The sequence below is a fragment of the Besnoitia besnoiti genome, chromosome III (assembly GCF_002563875.1).
Source record: "Besnoitia besnoiti strain Bb-Ger1 chromosome III, whole genome shotgun sequence".
Taxonomy (NCBI): Eukaryota; Apicomplexa; class Conoidasida; order Eucoccidiorida; family Sarcocystidae; genus Besnoitia; species Besnoitia besnoiti.
This window is the reverse complement of record NC_042358.1, coordinates 1943736-1961240: the sequence shown is the minus strand read 5'-3', so window position 1 is coordinate 1961240 and position 17505 is coordinate 1943736. Positions and strand designations below refer to the sequence as shown.

The window sequence follows — 17505 nt, the reverse complement described above, 5'->3', positions numbered from 1 at the left end:
CGCGAAGCACCGGATGAGGAAGAGGGAGATCTGCCGACATGCTTAACCCCACTTCCTATCGCGTGAAGCCATGCTGTGCACGGCTAGCACCACCCCAAACTTCTCCGACGCAGTAGTCGGGGGCTGCCGTGTTGTTTTTCTAAGATGCCAATCCGTTCATCGAAAGCAAGAGAGCTTCCTGAGTAACTCGTAGCTTCGCGCTACGGCGCCTCGCAAGCGCCAGATGTGCTACCGGCGTGTAGTGCCTGTCCTCAGCCCGTCGGCGCAGATAAGAGAGAAGCGAAACGCTCTTGTGGGCGTCGGCTGCCGTCCAACAGTTCCGCAGTCGCATCTCAGCAGTCGTTTTCCACCACCTGTTACGAAGAATGGGGACAGCAATCCACACAAGACGACTGCAACAGGTGGCAAGGCGTCCACACTTTCATACACAGGGGCGCGGCGAGTCAAGAGGAGTGAACGGAACCAAGAACGAATGCAAGCAGGGCTTGTGCCGAGGTCGCACAAGGTGGTACGGGATTTCGCGTGTCTTGCGAGTGCGCTGTTTTCGCGGTATGCAGTGAAGGGGTTCCGTAGAACAAGCGTGCGGTGCGACAAACGCCTCTTTCTTTGTCGCGTGAGTCCCTCTCGCAGGAGGCGGGAGCCTTCTCTCTCCTTCTCCTTGCATTAGTGCGAAAGACAACGCACCTCGGCAACGTTACTCGGTAACGTTACGCTCAGCGCAGAGAGATACGACATGCGACAGCGAGGAAGACGAGGCAAGCTTGCCTTGCAAGAATCGCCCGACAGACTCGTGAGAGGCTGGCCCTGCCTGTTCACCGGCCCCTGCAGAGACGTTCGCGTCGACTCAGGCACAAGACGCTCGCTGGTTTAGCGTGCGAGTTCCCTCGCCAGAACATTTCAGCGACGACAGAGATGCGAAAGTGTGTTCGTGCGCGTCGCTTTTCAGCCGCCGGGGATGCGCACAATCGGATCCCTCTCTTTTCGCCCTGCAGTCGAAGCCCCGCTGAAGCTTCTTTGCGAACGCACCGAGAGTCTCGCGGCTCGCCGCACGCCACAACGACCAAGGCATACACTCGCATCGCACACCATCCGGTCGCGCGCGGCACGCGTGTGGTGACGCAGACATTTTCTCTTGGGTTCTTTTCTCCAACTCTGTAACGTAGAGACCGAGGAAGACTCTCCCGTGCGCAACGGGGACGCGAACGTCTCAAAGACGCAGTGCAAATCAAACGAATGCCCTGTTTTCTCTTTCCGCCCATCATTGACAGGCTCGTTGTTGAGCCGTCTCGCAGGTGTAAAGACACCCCGTTTTCCGAGTGGAAACGTGGAAGATGAAGACTACCCCTTCTATAAACAAACCAACAAAGCGAGGCAACTTCAATTTTGTCGGCCGTGAAAGGCGAATCGAGGAAGGAAAGCGTTCTTCACGACCGAAGGGAAGAAACGAGCTGCGCAAAAAGCGGAAAGCCGACTCCTCATCGAGCTCCGCGCGTCGGGCTAGCGCTCCTTGAGTTTTTCGCTCGAGCTTCCACTGTATTTTTCCTCTATCCACTTGCTGTGTCGTCTCTGTCTTTCGTTCTTCACAGTATTCTCTTTGAGCAGCCGTCATATCCTTTCGCTTCTCTCCCGTTTTCGCTTCCTCTCTGCGAGGGTCACCCGGCCCCCGGTGTCTCCGCGGCGAAGTGCCTCGCACGCGGATGCCTTTTTCTTCGCAAAGGCGTACATGCATGTCGGCTTTTTTCCCCTGCACACACTTGTTTCCTCTCTTCTCTCGCTGTTTCCCTTTTTCTCCGGCTCCGTTTCCCTATTCGCTCTTTTTTTTGACTTCCTCGCGTCCCCGAGCCCTCTGCGCGGTGTGTGTCTTTGTCGGCGAGCGTCAGAAAGGAGGAGTTCTCCAACAGAGGCCAGAAGAGGAGAACGCCGACGCGCACGGCAGAAGGAAGCGGCGCTCCAGTAGAAAGAAGATATCCTTTCGAAACATCCCTCTCTTTCCGCTGGACAGGCTTGTCGCACGTCTCTCGTGTGTGCCTCTCAACGGCGCCGCGACCCAGGCCATCCATCCACCTCTTCGTCGTCGCCTTCTCTCGGCGCTCTTTCGCGAACTGCTTTCTCCACATTTGTCCCAGCTTTCCGGCGGATTTTCGCCCCGGGGTTAGCCTCCGACGACTCTGCTTTTTCTCAGCGCTCTCGGGCCTCCGCTGGGGGCCTCCGTTGCTCGAGGTCTCCTGCGCGAGTTTGCTGTCTCGGCTTCCTTCTCGCTCACGAGCTCCACTTTCCGTCTGTTCTCCTCGCTCTTTCCGCGCTTGGCTCCCGGGGGCGCCGGTGCTTCGCAGGGAGACCCTTTCTGCGCGCCGGCCTTTCGGAGTCCCTCCGCTGAGCCGCTAAAGTGTGTTGGCTGGCTGCGCGGTTGCGCGGCTGCCTGAGTCCTTCTCTGTGCTTTTTGTGTTCTCCACGCGTGTAAAAAGCCTCTCCACGCATGCGGCGGCGGCTGCGCTCGGCGCAGCCTTTTTCTGAGTGCGGGGCGTTTGTTCGCCTGCCTTCTGTGGACTCTTCACACTTTCTGCTCCTCGTCACTTCTCTCTCTCCTCTTTACGCACTCTTGTGTCGCCGGTTTCTCCTCACTCTTCTCTTGCTCCTCCTCTCCTCTTCCTGGAAGTGTCTCTCTTCCGTTTTCGCGCGGTTCGAGCTCAGCTCCCTGCGCGCGCTTGCGCCGCGTGACTGCCGTCTCTCCCTCTCTCTCCTCTTTCTCTCGCTAAGCCGTGTCCGAAGCTAGCTTTTTCTTGCCCCCGGCATGGATGTCTCCGCGTCCTGTCCATCGGGCTCGCTGTCCCCCTCGCCGGCGTGCTCGTCGCCAGGCGGCTCCGCGTCGCAAGGCAGTCCAGGCGCACTCAGCACGGCCAGCAGCGTGGGAAGCAAAGTGGAGGGGGCAGGGCGGACTGCGGCGGTGGATCCTGTAGACCGCGCGCGAATGCCGCGAGAGAAAGACGCGCGGGGCGGCCTCGCGGCGCTGCGGAGTCGCAGCGAGAGCCGCAGCAGCTCTCGGCGAAACGGCTGCGAGCCCAAAAGCGCAGACGGCGACTCAGAGGCGGGAGCGCGAGACGACGCGGATGCGGCGGAGCCTGAGCGAGGGAATGACAGCAAACAAGCCAGTGGGGCGCCTGGTAAGACCTCGAAGATCCGCCGGGGTCTCTCTCACACGCAGCGCCGTCGTCGTGGTGCAGGGGCGACCAGGAGACATGTGTGCGCGTCTGTGGAGGCGAATTCTTGAGCTCATTCATGAATGCCTGTCTGTCGATGAATACGCGTGTGCGTAACGGCGGAGAGCGCTCATTCGCCCTGAGATGCAGGATTCGGTGTCGAGCTCCCTCTCTCCATCGCGCACGCGGATGTAGGCACATGCGCGGCTGCGTGGCGATTCTTCCGGCTCCGTGCGGACGTTTTCATTTCCTCTGTGGCAGACGGCGCGGGAGGACTGCATGCGGACGAAGCCATGTGCGCCTGGGCCTTCGACATCCTTATTGCACACCTCGAGGTATGCAGCTCTGTGTGCATCTCTCAGCTGCTCGGAATCAAAGATTTGTCTGTATATTTTTTTTAACGATGGATGCTCGTGAACGTGTGGTTTATTGAGGAGGGACTGCGGGCGCATCCACTGGCGTGCATGCTCGCGACGAGACCGGATTCACGTAGGCGCACTGTCGGAAATCGGGCGCTTCTCCGTCATGTAGCTGAGCTGGTGTCGGCGTGGATGGTGTGCCTTAGAGTGACGCCTGCTTGCGTTTGCCTCGTGAACTCACGACTAGATTCAAAACCGTAAACCCTAAACGCCTGCCTGCATTTACCGATGAAGACCTCTAGGTGCACGCACCAGGGCGGGACGTCCCGCACAGACTTGACTACCCGTGTGTGCATAGGGATTGGCTGGGAAGCGTCAAGTGGCGGTCACTGACGCACTCAGGTGTGGAGGTTTGTCTGTTTTTTCCTGTTTGTTTTAGGGCCGCGAGCCGCGGCCAGAGCCGCCTGCGTCGGTTCAGAGTCTGAGCGCGAGGGGCGTTTCCTGTCCCGCCTTCGTCACGTGGATGAAGCGCCGAAAAGGCTCCTGCTTCTCTCGCAGGGAAGCGGACTTGCGCGGCTGCATCGGCTCGCTCTCGCCGATCCCGATTCTGGACGTCGGTGAGCAGAAAATTCTGAGGACACGAGTCGGAGCTGTCGCTCTGCCGCATGCGGAAGGCGCGGGCGGGGCTGGGGCTCGCAGGGATATAGCCTTCGGTCACCACGAAGGCTTAGCGTACGCTGCTAGGTTCGGTTGGTGGCATGGTTCGCCTCGATTCGTTTCGTGGATGCGTCTTTGATGAGCTTCGTCAGAGGCGTATGTCGCGCTGTGCGTCTCTAGAATTAGCGACTCTTGGGTAAAAAGCCTACTAAGGCCGAACATATCGTACAAATGTGTTAGTCGAGGCGGAGCTGGCGGCGGCGCTGGGGCATACACATGCTCAGGACCCCGGCACTTCCGGCGCGGGCTGATAGCCTTCCATGCACTCTCTGGCGGGAGGCATTCGTGCATGTGCTGTTTTTCGAGTCGTTTCTCGCGGGTCTCAGGCGACTACGTGCTGACGAGCGCGCTGCGAGACCGGCGGTTCAAGCCGATCTCGCTGAAGGAGGTTCCGCAGCTCAAGTGCCATGTCTCTCTTCTTCATTCCTACGAGGTGAGCAGACGGAGGTCTGAGGCAGATTTCAGAGGGGAGAAAAAGGGCTTGTTTGCCGCTGTCCGGACGTGTCCGCATGGCCCTGTCGTCCGTGCATGAGCGTATGGAGGTCGTGCTCTCTCTGAAGATCTATAACAATCTCCACACAATTTCTCATGTGAACTTCAGCATGTATATATATGTATATATATATATATATATATATATACGTGTACGTCCTGTGGGAGGCGGCCGCGGCGCTAGTGCTTTCGGCGTTCTTTTTTACGTTGCCTTGCTTTAGTCTGTTTGTGGCTGATGCAACGTGTCTCGTGCACCGTTACGTGTTTTCACGTACCCCTCCGTCTTGAGATTTCCGTTGTTTTCTTCCGGGCTTCGTGTCGTTTCGTCTCTCCACGGTTTCGCGCCGTTTTTTTTGTTTCGTTGGGCGGCGGGCATTGGCTAGGCAAACACAACAGTTCACAAGAACTTTCTGCGAGCACTCTTCTGTCCACGTGGACAGAATTACGTGTGTTTATCTTCGGTCCCTTGGGGGAGACTCGCCTGCGCTTGCTCGCCTGAGGGCCTTTCCTCCTACGATTTTGTTCGCGGTCGGGCGGTCCTCCGTGTGGCTCGAGTCTGGCGACGCAGATTTCGCTTTTTTCTTTTTCCCTTCTTTTTCGTTCACTTATTAACCGTATTTTCCCTCTTCTTTTACGCGCAGACGGCAGCCACCGCGCTCGACTGGGATGTCGGCGTCCACGGCACGACGATCTCGTTCTGCGGCGAGCGCGGAGAAAAGTGAGGCAGCGCCTTGTCTGCCCTCACACGCTTCCGTGCTTTGCTGGTTTCCGTACCAGAGAGCCCCAAGCGTTTCTTCGTCCCCTCTTTGTCTTCGCGGCGCATGCAGCGTTCGCGGCTTTTCAGCACACTAGTACAGCTCCATGCATCGGTATCTCATGTGTATTGTTCTCCGTGTCTGTGAAATAGGGGGATGTACACGCGTTTCGTCTATAACATATCTCATCATTATATTGTTATCGTGCAAAAAAATACTAACACTAAGTAGATACATGCCTCGCCGACTTTGCAGGATCCGGCGGTGCACTGCGCAGCACTTTGTTGTCTGCGTATATATATATATATATATATATATATATATATATATATATATATATATAACCATGTTTTGAGAAAAGATACAGGTTGCTGTGCGTCTGTTACACGACTGTAACGAGTTGCGCACACGAGACATTTTTCGCAAAAAAGTATCACGTAATATGTGTTTCTGTATGTAAAGTAGGCCGCCTGTGCGTGCAGAATCGCTGATGCATTCGCATGCACTCGCCTGGTTGCTTCGTGCGCCTGAGCGCCGTCTGTGCGTTCGGTGTTCGTCTCGCTAACTCTGCTTGCAAGCACGGGTTTTTCGTGTTTCCCAGATACTCGGCGACGTACCTGCCAGAAATCGCAAAGGAGATGGGAATGACGCAGCGCGAGGCGATCGCGTCTCTAGTAAGCTTTCAAGAAAACAACGAAGAGCGAAACTCGATGATGCGTCGCCGCCGCGCCTGAGACGCTCCAGTTACGCAAAAAGAGCAGAGGGAACTTCTTTCGTACCTCGATATCACGCCAAAGTGAAGAAGTCGATGTGCGACGGCGACTCGTGACGCATGCGGACCGCCTCCAGCTGCAGCGCGTGTGCAGAAACGCGCGTCATGGCCTGCTTGAAAGAATTGCGCGCTGCACGGCCTCGCTAGAACGAGTTCCCCTTAATTATATATGTATATTAACGTGTATATATTTGTATGCGTACGTATATGTATGTATCGTTGTATGCATACGTGGATGTGTACATGCATGCGTGTGTATGTATATGTATGTGTGTGTAGCGAATAGATGTTGGTAGTAGCGCTAGAGTATCAGATTCGCTTCTTGTTGCTTTCGCACTTCTGTTTCTCTCGGATTCTCAGGTGAAGAAGGCGGGCTATCCGGGCGCTTTGACTGACGACCTGCTAGAGCGAATCTCGCTGACACGGTACCAGTCGAGTCAAGCGCGCCTCGACTACGACACATACATGGAGAAATACAACTCCAACAGCCGCCGGCGCAGCGCGCGAGACGAGGCTGCGCACTGAGACACGCAGGCGCCTACACCCCATCTGGGAGACCGCGGACTACGCGGAAAGCCACTCTCACGCACAGCCCTATATCTGCATATATAGTAACATCTCCATATACACATACAAATTTATACATATATATATATATATATATATGGATATGTATTTTGACTTGGCCATGCATGCTTGCGTGCGTGTACGTGCCTATCGCACATCTCCGCTTTGAGGCAGCTGCCGCGGATTTCACGGTGGCGCACGCGCGCCTCAGCGCTTCCCAGAAAGTCCGGTATGTGACTGGAGGCCGTGTCCGTCGCCGCGCGGAAGCGACATTCGAGAAAATGAGAAAAGACGTCCTGCGGCCACGGAGCCGCGTGCTGTCGCGCTCAGACAGGGCCCTCTACACAATCTCACACCGTGATAACCATATATATATATATATATATATATAAATGCTTCTCCGCGAAGAGCTCCATCTGCTGCTGCCTGCTCACCCTAGACAAATATATATTTGTATATATGTATGGCTTTTTGAAGGCGTGGGAAGCACAGGGCGAGACCGTGGTTACCTGTGGATTTGTCGCCGGTGGGGCGTGTCCCCACGAACATGAGGTCTCTTGAAATGGGGGACGTGTTTGTGTGACAGTGAGTTGAGCAGCCAGTGAAGATGCTTTTTTTCAGGCGTCTCCTCTCGAGTCGACAATATGTTTTACCAAGTAAGGGTAAACGCGGAGCTTGAGCGCCGCTGCCGCGAGCAGCAGGCTTTTTTTGCCCGCTCAATATGAGGGTCGTGTCCCGCGCCTCGATTCAAATGCCGAAAAACCGTCATTTCTTTTCTTAATTTCATCCAGTCATTTCTTTTCTTAATTTCATTCAGTTCGGCTCGCGCGTCCTCCTTGACGTACAGCGACACCGCCGCAGCTTTTCCTCATTTCCCCGGTTAATACCGATGCGCCGCGCACCAGCTGCAGAGACTCGGATGCCTAGGCAGCCAGCAGTTACGCAGAAAAGTAAATAGACAAGGCGATGCAGATCGACACGGAAATACGTATACAGTGAAACAGGTTGATGAGAGAAAATCGACGAAACACGTGTCTACCCGCTGTCTCCGTGCATGAGTGTATCGTGAAGCAGACGGGCTGCCTGGCCGTGCCTCAAGTGTTTGTGTACGAAGCACGCATACAAGGACATATACTTTTGCGGGCTGGACTGCACCATCTGAGTTTCATACTGAAGTCGTAGCATAATTTAAATATATGTGGAAATATGCGTCGTAGATGGGAGTCCTGTAGCGGCCTTTTGAGGAGGGACCGGCGTAAACCGTGTAAGGCTGAAGTTCATCGTCAGCGTTGAGACAGACAAAGCTTAAAAAGACGATCATTCCCATGCCTAACATGGATGCACATTCTTCCACAAAGAACGGAAAGCGTCGCCGCACACTCGGCAATGCGCACACTGGAATCAGAAAAAACAAAATTCAGACGAGAGATCCTGGCACCGAAAAGCAAGCACAGCAGCACGTGCCCCGTGCCGATGCGCGCAGACGGCAACTTCGCCTGCGAGAGATCCCTTCTTTCTGTAGGCCTCACTTCCAAGCTCTAAGGCCCAGGCGCGTCCGAGTGCACACACATATATAATATGCACACATACGCACGCGCATGCGTGCATGCACACAGAGAGAAATACGCTAGTCGCTGCAGTCACCCGCTAAGAAAAAACCCGCATGCGGGAGGCCACCCTTCTCATCGACAGAGATAATGGCGCGCCGCTGCGCCTCGAACTCTACATTCGCACAAAGAGCGGAGCTAAAGAACTTTGTTACTCTTTACACTGAAGAAACAAACGTCGCGAACTCGCCCAGCGCTGCACGGCCTTCCGCCTCCTTCCTCCTCGTAGCTGGAACGAGTTGCTCGAGTAAATAAATTACTGTTAGTTTCGCTTTCCTAATTACACTCATTTGCGTGTACGTATGTGCGGATAGCCGTGCACGCAGATAGAGACTGGCAGATAGAGGGAGGCAGAAGGCAGAAAAGGAGCGATCACCGGCGCATCGACTCTCTCCAACGAGAGAGGCGTCTTGAGGGCAGGCCAAGGCAGCTCTCCCACACGCTACCGTCAAGAGACCGTGGCGAAAAGCGAGAGTGCAAGCGTCTCCAGCCTCCTACTTTGTTTTTTCTGTGCTGGACGGAGAGCCTGGCTCTGCATTCTGCTGCGAGGGCGCGCGCGCCGACCGCCTGCTCCGCGCGCCAAACAGCCAACGCGAGAGCGTCTCCCAGAAGCCCTCCAGGAACTCCAAAAGAATATTCGGCGTCTGAACGAGGCACGCAAAAATAAACCAACAGCCTCTACATGTAGCCAGCGGACTGTAAAAAACCGGCTCGACGCATCCATCCACTACACCTGTGCCTCATGCATATGTCTATACACGCGCCTAAGCGGGTGCATAGGAGGGGAGGCGCGAGCAGCGCGGAAGGATATCGAGCGAGGGTGCTTCAGTACGCGCAGGGAGCGTTGCCGCCGCCGGCCGAGACTGCCTCACTTAGAATCAAACCTAATTCACACGCGACACACACAACAGTGCTCAAAACTCGATTCCCTCGCCGCCAGTAGCGCGCCTCGAGAAACGCGGCTTCCACGGGCCGCGACGCACCTTGAAGAGAAGCGTCTTGTGCTCCCAGCGCACCGGCCAGTCGTCCGTGAAGTCTGTGAGCACTTTCCGCCGGAGAATGGCCTGTCAACACGAAACCACCCGCAGCGAGTGCGCAGTGCATTTATGCGCGGGCGGCGCGCTCGACGCGCTGCGAGAAAGACAGCCTTTCTCTCTCGCGTCGAGCGCGAGGCTCGATGCGTGCACTGCTCTCAACCAGATGGACTGAGCGATGCGCGGCACTGAAGTTGGTAGACAAAAAAGATATACTGATGCAACAAAGGTGTCACCTAGGTAATCCGGTCGCCTGCCTGGCACAGAGCTGTGAAGGAGTACGAAACGTAAAGTCTCTACATGCGTACAGACATGACTGTAAATACGCGCGAAGATACAGACCACGGATTAGCGGTGCTGCATCACAAGTGTAGAGGGCCACACCGAGAAATGCTCATCTTCGAGCAGACTCCACTGGTGCAAAGACTCATACAGCGAAATGCCCGCTCTCGTCTAAGAGGTAGCCACCGCGACTATCTACTCGATTTCAGTGCTTCACTGCGGGAAGGCCTCTGGGCAATCCGACTTCAGCGGAGACTCACAGGGTCGGTGGCCAAGCGGATAGTAAGCTGAGGCGCGAATCCCAGCGCGTACGAGTTGAGCAGGGTCCTGCGGAAAGTGCGGATTGTGCACAACCGGATGGACGAGTTCAAGGAACTACCAACGAAGCGTGGTATGCGCGGCTCTCTGAACTTGAAAGGACCCCGCAGGCACAACCGGCAGAAAAGCGAAAACCCCCGCGCGAACGGCCAAATGTGGCGCTTGCCCCGAGTCATACAACCAGTGACCAGTGCACAGACATTCTTCGATTTACGTGTGGGCATCTGGCTACGGCAGCAAGAATGTCAGCGCGCGGGTGGACGGCTGTCGATGGAGAATCGAGGAATTGGAATTTGCGTGGCGAGAGAGCTTCAGCAAGTCTTCGCAAAGGAGCTTTTTCACCAAACAGGAACAGAAGCTTACGCGCCATTCGCAAGATCCTCGGACTGGAAGCTGCAGACACACGGCAAGCACATAAATGAAGATGGTATAATCCAGTAGGACTTGGCTGTAGCGTGTATCACTTCGTCGTAGTACGAATAAACGCACGTATAGTTTTGTGTACAGGTGGAATTATACGTCTCGCCGAGTCACACTATAAACACATACATATGAGTATGCGTATAGTATATATATAAGGCGGAGGCACATGAATGCCCGCTCCACAAGGGGCGATACTCAACCGAGGCGACCGAAGAAAGGCTGAGGATCTGCGACGTCTTCTGCAAGAAATAATCGAGTCCAAACGGAGGAATGCGCGTGCATGCATGGGGGTTTGAAATTCTCAGTGTGAATTCCGTCACTTACCCCAAATGCAGCTGACGGCTAGGCTTGTCGTAAACTGCAGAGCAGAACAGCAAAACGGCCTGCATGCTCATAGCGGAGAACTTTGCGCGGCATACACAAACCGCGGAGAGTCTTTCTGGATCTTCCTCAGTCGAAATCACGCATCTATAAAGTATATGCATATCTATGTATGTATGTATATACAGTCGGCCAGTGCAATAGTGTAAACATACAGAGTAGGCGCGCGACCTCCTGACTGTGAGGCGTCGTGGAAGCTGAGACACTGAAATTGCCATATTCTTCACATATGTATGCACATAAACGTGTAAATGTGTACATATATATATGCATATATATCTATATATACTGGTATACGTGCACGTATGGGGAGGTGCCTATAGCGGCGAATCGAGGCGAGTGAGGGGATATACAGCCGTGCAGAGCCGATACGAACCCGCCTATTCGCATACAAGGCTGCATCCCACAGGCGCCTCTCTATGTACGCTAACCGCAATCGCAGCAGGGGGCGACTTCTCTCTCGATGTCCGCTTTGGTCGCCTGCACGCTCGGAGGCGGGACGGGAGACACCGTCACCCAGTAGCCCTGAATGCATCGCATGCGGCCATTAGACGCGGGCGCTTCGCTCGCTGAACACACGGGAAAGTCAAAGGATGAGAAAGAAAAGGATTCAGAGGCGCGCGCACCTATGACAAGCGAAGCCTGGCATCACGCAGTCAAAGCAGCCTCGGAGAGAGGATACCGCTATCGAGAGCTCAGAACCGCGCCGCCAAACACCCGCGCTGGAGGCCACCTCGACCCCCTCTCCCCCCCCCCCCCCCCTCCCCCCCCGGTCGCGGCGATGGACGCCGCCAACCAGCCGAACGGCGTGCGCAGCGGGGGGCGTGCCTAGTTGAATATAGAGTCTCTCTCCTGAGACACAGAAGAAGCTACGGACGCTCCCTCCGCCATTCGCTGACTGCATTTACCACTGCATCTCAGAGTTCTCAGCGCGAACGAGCCTCGACGCGGCGTTTTCCCTCGAAGGTACCCGAGGTCTCAGGCGCCGCGCTGCAAGGCTACGAAGCTGGCGCGGCGCCTCGCAAACTCACCTCCTGCTGAGGCAGACTCCGGCATCCGACGCGCCATGATGAGGAAAATGAGGGGGAGGGGAGACGGAAGGGAAGGCAGCGTTCAAGGCACAAGACGCCAAAAAAAATACGGGCCTTCTGGCTCCAGGGCAAAGGAACTGGCGGCTCCACGGGAAGGAGACAAGAAACCGTGCAGCGCACGACTCGACTTCGGCGCACCGGAGGCACGATGGAAAGAGAGAGAGCGGACGAACAGAGAGAAGGCTTTTTTGACTGCCACGGGGATTATGCGGAGGAAGGCTCACGCGCAAGTCATGAGAGGACGCCAAGGCGGAAGAGAACGAGAGGCAGAAAACAAGAAGGGAAAAAAAGAACATGTCATAGGCGACTGTGCGTGCAGCTTATGATACCACCTCCTAGGCAGATCAAGAGGGAGAAAAAACGTGTCTAGCAAAACGGCAAAAGGGGCTGCGGACGTCTCCTGTCACCCCGCCAGCGGGCAGCAAGTCGCGCGATGTGACAACCACGCCGGAGACTGAAAAGAAACCCTTCTCGTGCGAAGACAGCAAGGATAGAGTCCAGGAAAGCATGCATCAAGTCTGCTGGAAGGCTCCGCAAGATCCGTCGTCAGCTCCGGGAGATTAGTGAAAAAGGAAGATCAGAGAAGGATAAGACAAGCCCCGTTCTCCAACCTCCGAGGCGAGAGCGCACACACGACCAGACAGCGGGGCGATTTCGCTTGCTCTCGGTTTCCGCTGAATACGATTCGTATTCTGTGTATTTTCCACGATTCAATTCAATTGTACTTTGCGCCTTGGGAGCTCTCGAAGCGAGGAACTGTAGTGAGATCGATCGTTTGATGTCGCTCTTCTCGATCAAACCCAGGCTCAGACAACAGCGGAGAGAATCGGGGAAATTAGCAAGCAGGCTTGGTCAGCTCGCCAGATGCTGGCAGTAGGAATACTGACGAGAGGCACGAATGAAGAATGGTCTTTCAAAAGGAGAGAAACAGGGAAAGATTAGGCGAAGAAGTGCAAGCGAGACAGAGACATCGCTCGGGCGCTTCGGTGCTTCAAACCCGGGACGCTGACCAAAAGACGGAAAAGAGACCTACTGACAAAGTCTCAAGGGCACCCAACTTTCACAGGATGCCAATTCTACTGCAAGAGAACTGCCGCGTTTCCTTCAAAGGCCCTCTGTTTATGACGCACCGCATCATGCCGCAACTGTGCTGAGAGTGCATGCATGCCGACTCTAGCAGATGTGCGGAGCTGGGTGAGAAGTCGGAGGGGTCTGACTTGGGATTTTCTCCCGTTCAGCGAATAGTACATTCGATCTTCTTCCGCTGAAAAATCGCGGTGCTGTGACCAGCGCTCGAAGGAACCTGCACAAAGTCCTGCTGGAGCGCTGCAGGACGGTCGGCTCCTGATAGGAAGCGACACGGCGACGCGGAGAAAGTTTCGTGCGAAGCTGCAAGTTTCCTGATGACTCGAGGTTTAAGATGAGCGATCCTGCTGCTACAACCGGCAACAGGTTGAGGGGCTGTATAATAAGAAATGGGGGGGAGCCGAAAAGAAAGGCCGAGAGTCAAAACTGAGCTGCCAGGCGCTGGCCGCTTGATATAGTGGGATGGAAGTCCGTTGGGTGGCGAGTGTGAATACGAGCAGAACCCGAATCGAGGAATCTGAACTCCTCGCAGCCATTACGTGTATGGCGGCGGCGGGCGGTTGAATCCGGAAGCAGGCACACACGAGTCATTCGTCGCCAGGGCGTTCAATTCTTTTGCCAGAAGTCTCGTCAGAAGACCTCTGTGGAAGACGCTGGTTCGGGAGATCCTGATCGGGAAGCAAGGCCAGAGCTGCTTGCGCGAACGCGTCGCGACGCGTACTCCTCTCTCGCTGACTGGTTTAGATCCGACCCGTCCGGCAGTGAATTCTGAGGATGTAGTCAGGGGTGCAGAAAGCGAAGCATGAGTGGTTCGATAGGGGCGAATGAGACACCTCCTTGGAGCAGCAGTTCGTCGCCGTAGGTCTGTGTGTATGATTGAAGATGTCGCTTTCGAGTCAGCTGCTTAAAGGTCAGAAGGCTACGTGTCATAAAAAACTCTGAGACTGAACAGTGACATGCATCGTTATCGGGTCACCGTAGTGCTGGCCGCACACGCGTGCGGGATGAGTGTTTGGGCTGGCTGTGACCTCGGAACGTGAAGTTACATGCATCAAGCAGCTCCGACAGAAACCCAACGCTCAGACTTACACTTCCTCTGGCCTGCGTCACGAGTACCCCTAGACTCGGCAGCAACCCCTCACGCGCCAGATCACTCTCAAATGACGGATAACGCCGTGTCCTGTTGAGTATCCGCGGTTCTAATCGCACCTAAGTGGCGCCTTTTACTGTATTAGTGTTATCCCATAGGTTTGTTACGCTCCGTACAGTTGAGGGTAAAAGGCACGTTAGAGACTTGGACTAGCGTCGGAGCACATTTCTCGACTGTTACTGCTACTGCTATTCCACAAGGGGCTTACATCGTATGTCGTAGATTAACGCCTTCTTGATTGACACGCACTTGATAATATACAATCAACCGAGGTACATGTATCGACTTGAGCGAGTCTGGACACAAATACACTGCACAATCGTTGATAGTCATCGAGCTCCTCTTTTTATCCTGTTTCAATCGGCACAGGCGCGCTCAGTCAGCCTGCCGCAGTCCTGGAGGCTGTGGGGACTTGGCAACCGCAAGTCTCCAATATGTGACCCGGGCTGTGCGAGCGTGAGAAGGCAGACGATTTCCGCGTTGTCAGCAGGCACCGCAACACACTGCCTGCCGTGTTCCAGAATGCTGACTAGATGTCGCGGGACTCAATGCAGATAGCGTGACAGCCATAAAAGTCACACGAGCACTCGGAACGGGTAAGCACAAATCCTCACCAGAGCAGGGTTGCCTGGTGCCCGCCATGGGAGTCACGTGGCGTGCATCTCACAAGCCGACTCACAGCCACTGTTCGACCGAGTGCGTGTCGCCGCAGATCCAGTGCGGCGGTGGCGTGCTTTATTCAGAGGAACATTTCTGCATCTATATCCCACAAATTGTCTCGGGGATCGCATCCTCAGGGTCTAAGCTCTAGCAGACCTTGATAAGAGAAGCGTTTTACCACACTGTTAGCAGGACGGGCGAAGCAGGTGGCGGCGCCTCACGGCGACGAAGCGTACGTCGGAACCAGGTTGTGGTTGGGCTGCCGCTGGCATTAGAGAAGAGTGCAAATCCCTCGAGTTTGGAGATCCCATCGTACGGGCCTCTGCAGCCCTGCTTTATTGAAGACTAACTGTAGTTCCGAGAAGCTGCGTGGCGCCTGAAGGTGCGCCCCTGCTGTCCAAAGACTTGGCTCTCAAGAGGAGCAAGACGCCTCGACACGCAGGAGCAATATTTGGTGTAAATCAAGCATGAGAGATACAGCCTTCGTCCCTGAAACACAAGGGAGCGCTAGCAACTGCAGGGTCGCTGGTTCGCTATCGACGCTCCGATTTCTGCGGCCCCGGGGACGCCGGAGTCACGGGGGAGGGGGGGGAGGCGGGGGGCGCGGCCCTGTGTGTCCGGAGACTTGGAGCTGAGTTCGGTTCCAAAACAAGATCTGATAGACACCGATACGTGTCAGCGCTTCAGCAAAGAACATGAATCTAACACCGGCGCTGGCTCAACGGGGAACGCAGAGCGCATGAGCATGCTTTGAGCGTCACACGTCCCCTGCGCAGATTTGCCTGTATGCAGGGAGTGCAGCTAAACAGGCGGCTCAAGTTGCGAGGCGAGTCGAGGTCAGCGTTTCGGCGACGCTGCCTTGTGGAGAACTTCCTCCTTTGTGTTTTTCCGGGGAGAAAGTTTTCCTCAGTTTGGAGGAATCGCGGAAGACGTTGTTTTTGAAGCTTGCGGTGTTGCCCTGGCACGCGCCCGTTTCGCTGCCCCCTTTCTGTTCAATTCAATCGCGGGAAGAAAAGATGCACTGGGGGACACGTGCATAAGTAAGTCCACAAACTCGAAGCCCCGCCGGACTTCTTGTCCTCTTGAGCTTCCAATCTAGATTCATCGTTGATGTTTTTTCCGCGTCAAATTACGTCTTTTTACCGTCCCGGCGGACCTGCCGGTTCCCGTCAAACAGCTTCAGCTGTTGCTGGGCTGCCATTGTTTTTTAACTTTTTTTGGTACGATTTTCCGGTGCCCTTCGAAAATTCGCGCTCCATTGCTTAACGGCGAATTCCGTGCTCTAGTCAATTTTATTAACGCCCCTGTATATCTGCCCCTTTTCTCTGGGTGCGCGGGCTTCGTGGCTACTTTCTGTACGCACCAGTTTGTGTGCGTCTTGAAAAACTCGCCTCCTTCGGTTTTTCGGAACTGCGTCCACGCAGAAGCTCGGTTTTCGGCTGTACCTTGTTCTCAGAGGACAGAGAGCATCCTTCGCGGAGACATGGGGCTTTGTATGCACGGAGTGCGAACACCGGATCTTCGCGGGTTGGGTATCGTTTCTCCTGTGCGTGAAGCGTTGCTTACCAAATCTACTCGGGTCCCTTTCCGCCGACCTCGTCGCTGTGGAGACTGTGTGCAGTGCTAATCTGCTGTCCCTGTCATGTCCAGATATCGCATGGATTATCCACCCGAGGTCCTCGTCGACAGGCGTTGCGGCGCCTGATTACGCCAAAGTCCCTTTTTTTACCTCCCCTTTCCCGTCCTCTTTGCATTCGAAGAAGTTTCTAGACTCTTCGTTCACTGCTACTCCGGGTTCAGGATTCCGGTTCCAGTGGAGCGTGCGTCTTCCCTCCGTCTCGCATCTGTCGCCGCGGTGAAGTGGCGTGTTTTCTTCCAGTCGCGGAGTTGAGCAGCCAGATACGTCTCGAGTCGTCTGCTGTCGTGGGTGTATTGCCGTCTGCATTGGAGTCAGGGCACGAAACGCGAGTGAAGGAGGTGTTTCTCAGTCTTGAGCGCCTACAGGATTCTGCGGCTCCTCCGGTGAAATTTTCACGTCGGCGAGCATGTGAACAGTCTTCGTATTTTTCTGCGGGCAGGCGTTGTTTGCTTGTCTGTGTATCTTCATCCCGAGGCCGCATTCATCCTAGTTCGTCTCTTCATATTCCGAGGGATTCGTTCCCCGTGGACAGGCCTGCGTCGCGCCTTGTACGCCGACGGCGGAGGCGCCGTGTTTTCTCCCTGCAGGCTAGGTTCGTCCCTGGCTGGGGTTCCGGAAGGGTGGATGCTTGCGCTGTCTGCACCTCTCCACCCCTCTCTGGGGCCGCATCTGCAGGCTTTCGGCTCGGGAGACGGTTGCCGCATGCGGTCGTGGAAACCTGCTTGCCGCTCTGAGTATATTCTGACTCTGCAGAAAACTTCTAATCATGGGGCCTGAGGCGAGTCGCGGTCTCCTGCGGTGTACGCTTTGGTAAGCGCGCATTCTGAGCGTCTACTCCCTCTCCCTGCTCTGGGACGCTGCCGCGGCTGCCAGCGGCCTGGAATCGCCCCGCAGCCGGATGCCACTGTCCTTCTGATCTGTGGCTGTTCCCTGCTTCGTTTCGCCGGTCGGCAACCGGCTTGCGCCGGTGGCACT

At 55.4% G+C, this 17505-nt stretch overlaps 2 protein-coding genes across 2 annotated transcripts; one reads left to right on the top strand and one right to left on the bottom strand.

Moving 5' to 3' along the window:
- Window positions 1-2791: 2791 nt before the first annotated feature.
- Window positions 2792-6817, top strand: BESB_045880 (DUF51 family protein; the record flags this gene model as incomplete). Its single annotated transcript, XM_029363039.1, has 7 exons — window positions 2792-3161; window positions 3393-3532; window positions 3996-4173; window positions 4600-4706; window positions 5407-5483; window positions 6122-6194; window positions 6653-6817. The coding sequence occupies 7 exons, from the start codon at window positions 2792-2794 to the stop codon at window positions 6815-6817; spliced, it is 1110 nt and encodes a 369-aa protein (XP_029220405.1).
- Window positions 6818-8960: 2143 nt separating this feature from the next.
- On the bottom strand, window positions 8961-11972 carry BESB_045870 (uncharacterized protein; the record flags this gene model as incomplete). Its single annotated transcript, XM_029363038.1, has 7 exons — window positions 8961-9110; window positions 9450-9530; window positions 10043-10109; window positions 10464-10493; window positions 10848-10881; window positions 11336-11473; window positions 11936-11972. The coding sequence occupies 7 exons, from the start codon at window positions 11970-11972 to the stop codon at window positions 8961-8963; spliced, it is 537 nt and encodes a 178-aa protein (XP_029220404.1).
- Between the last annotated feature and the right edge of the window lie 5533 nt (window positions 11973-17505).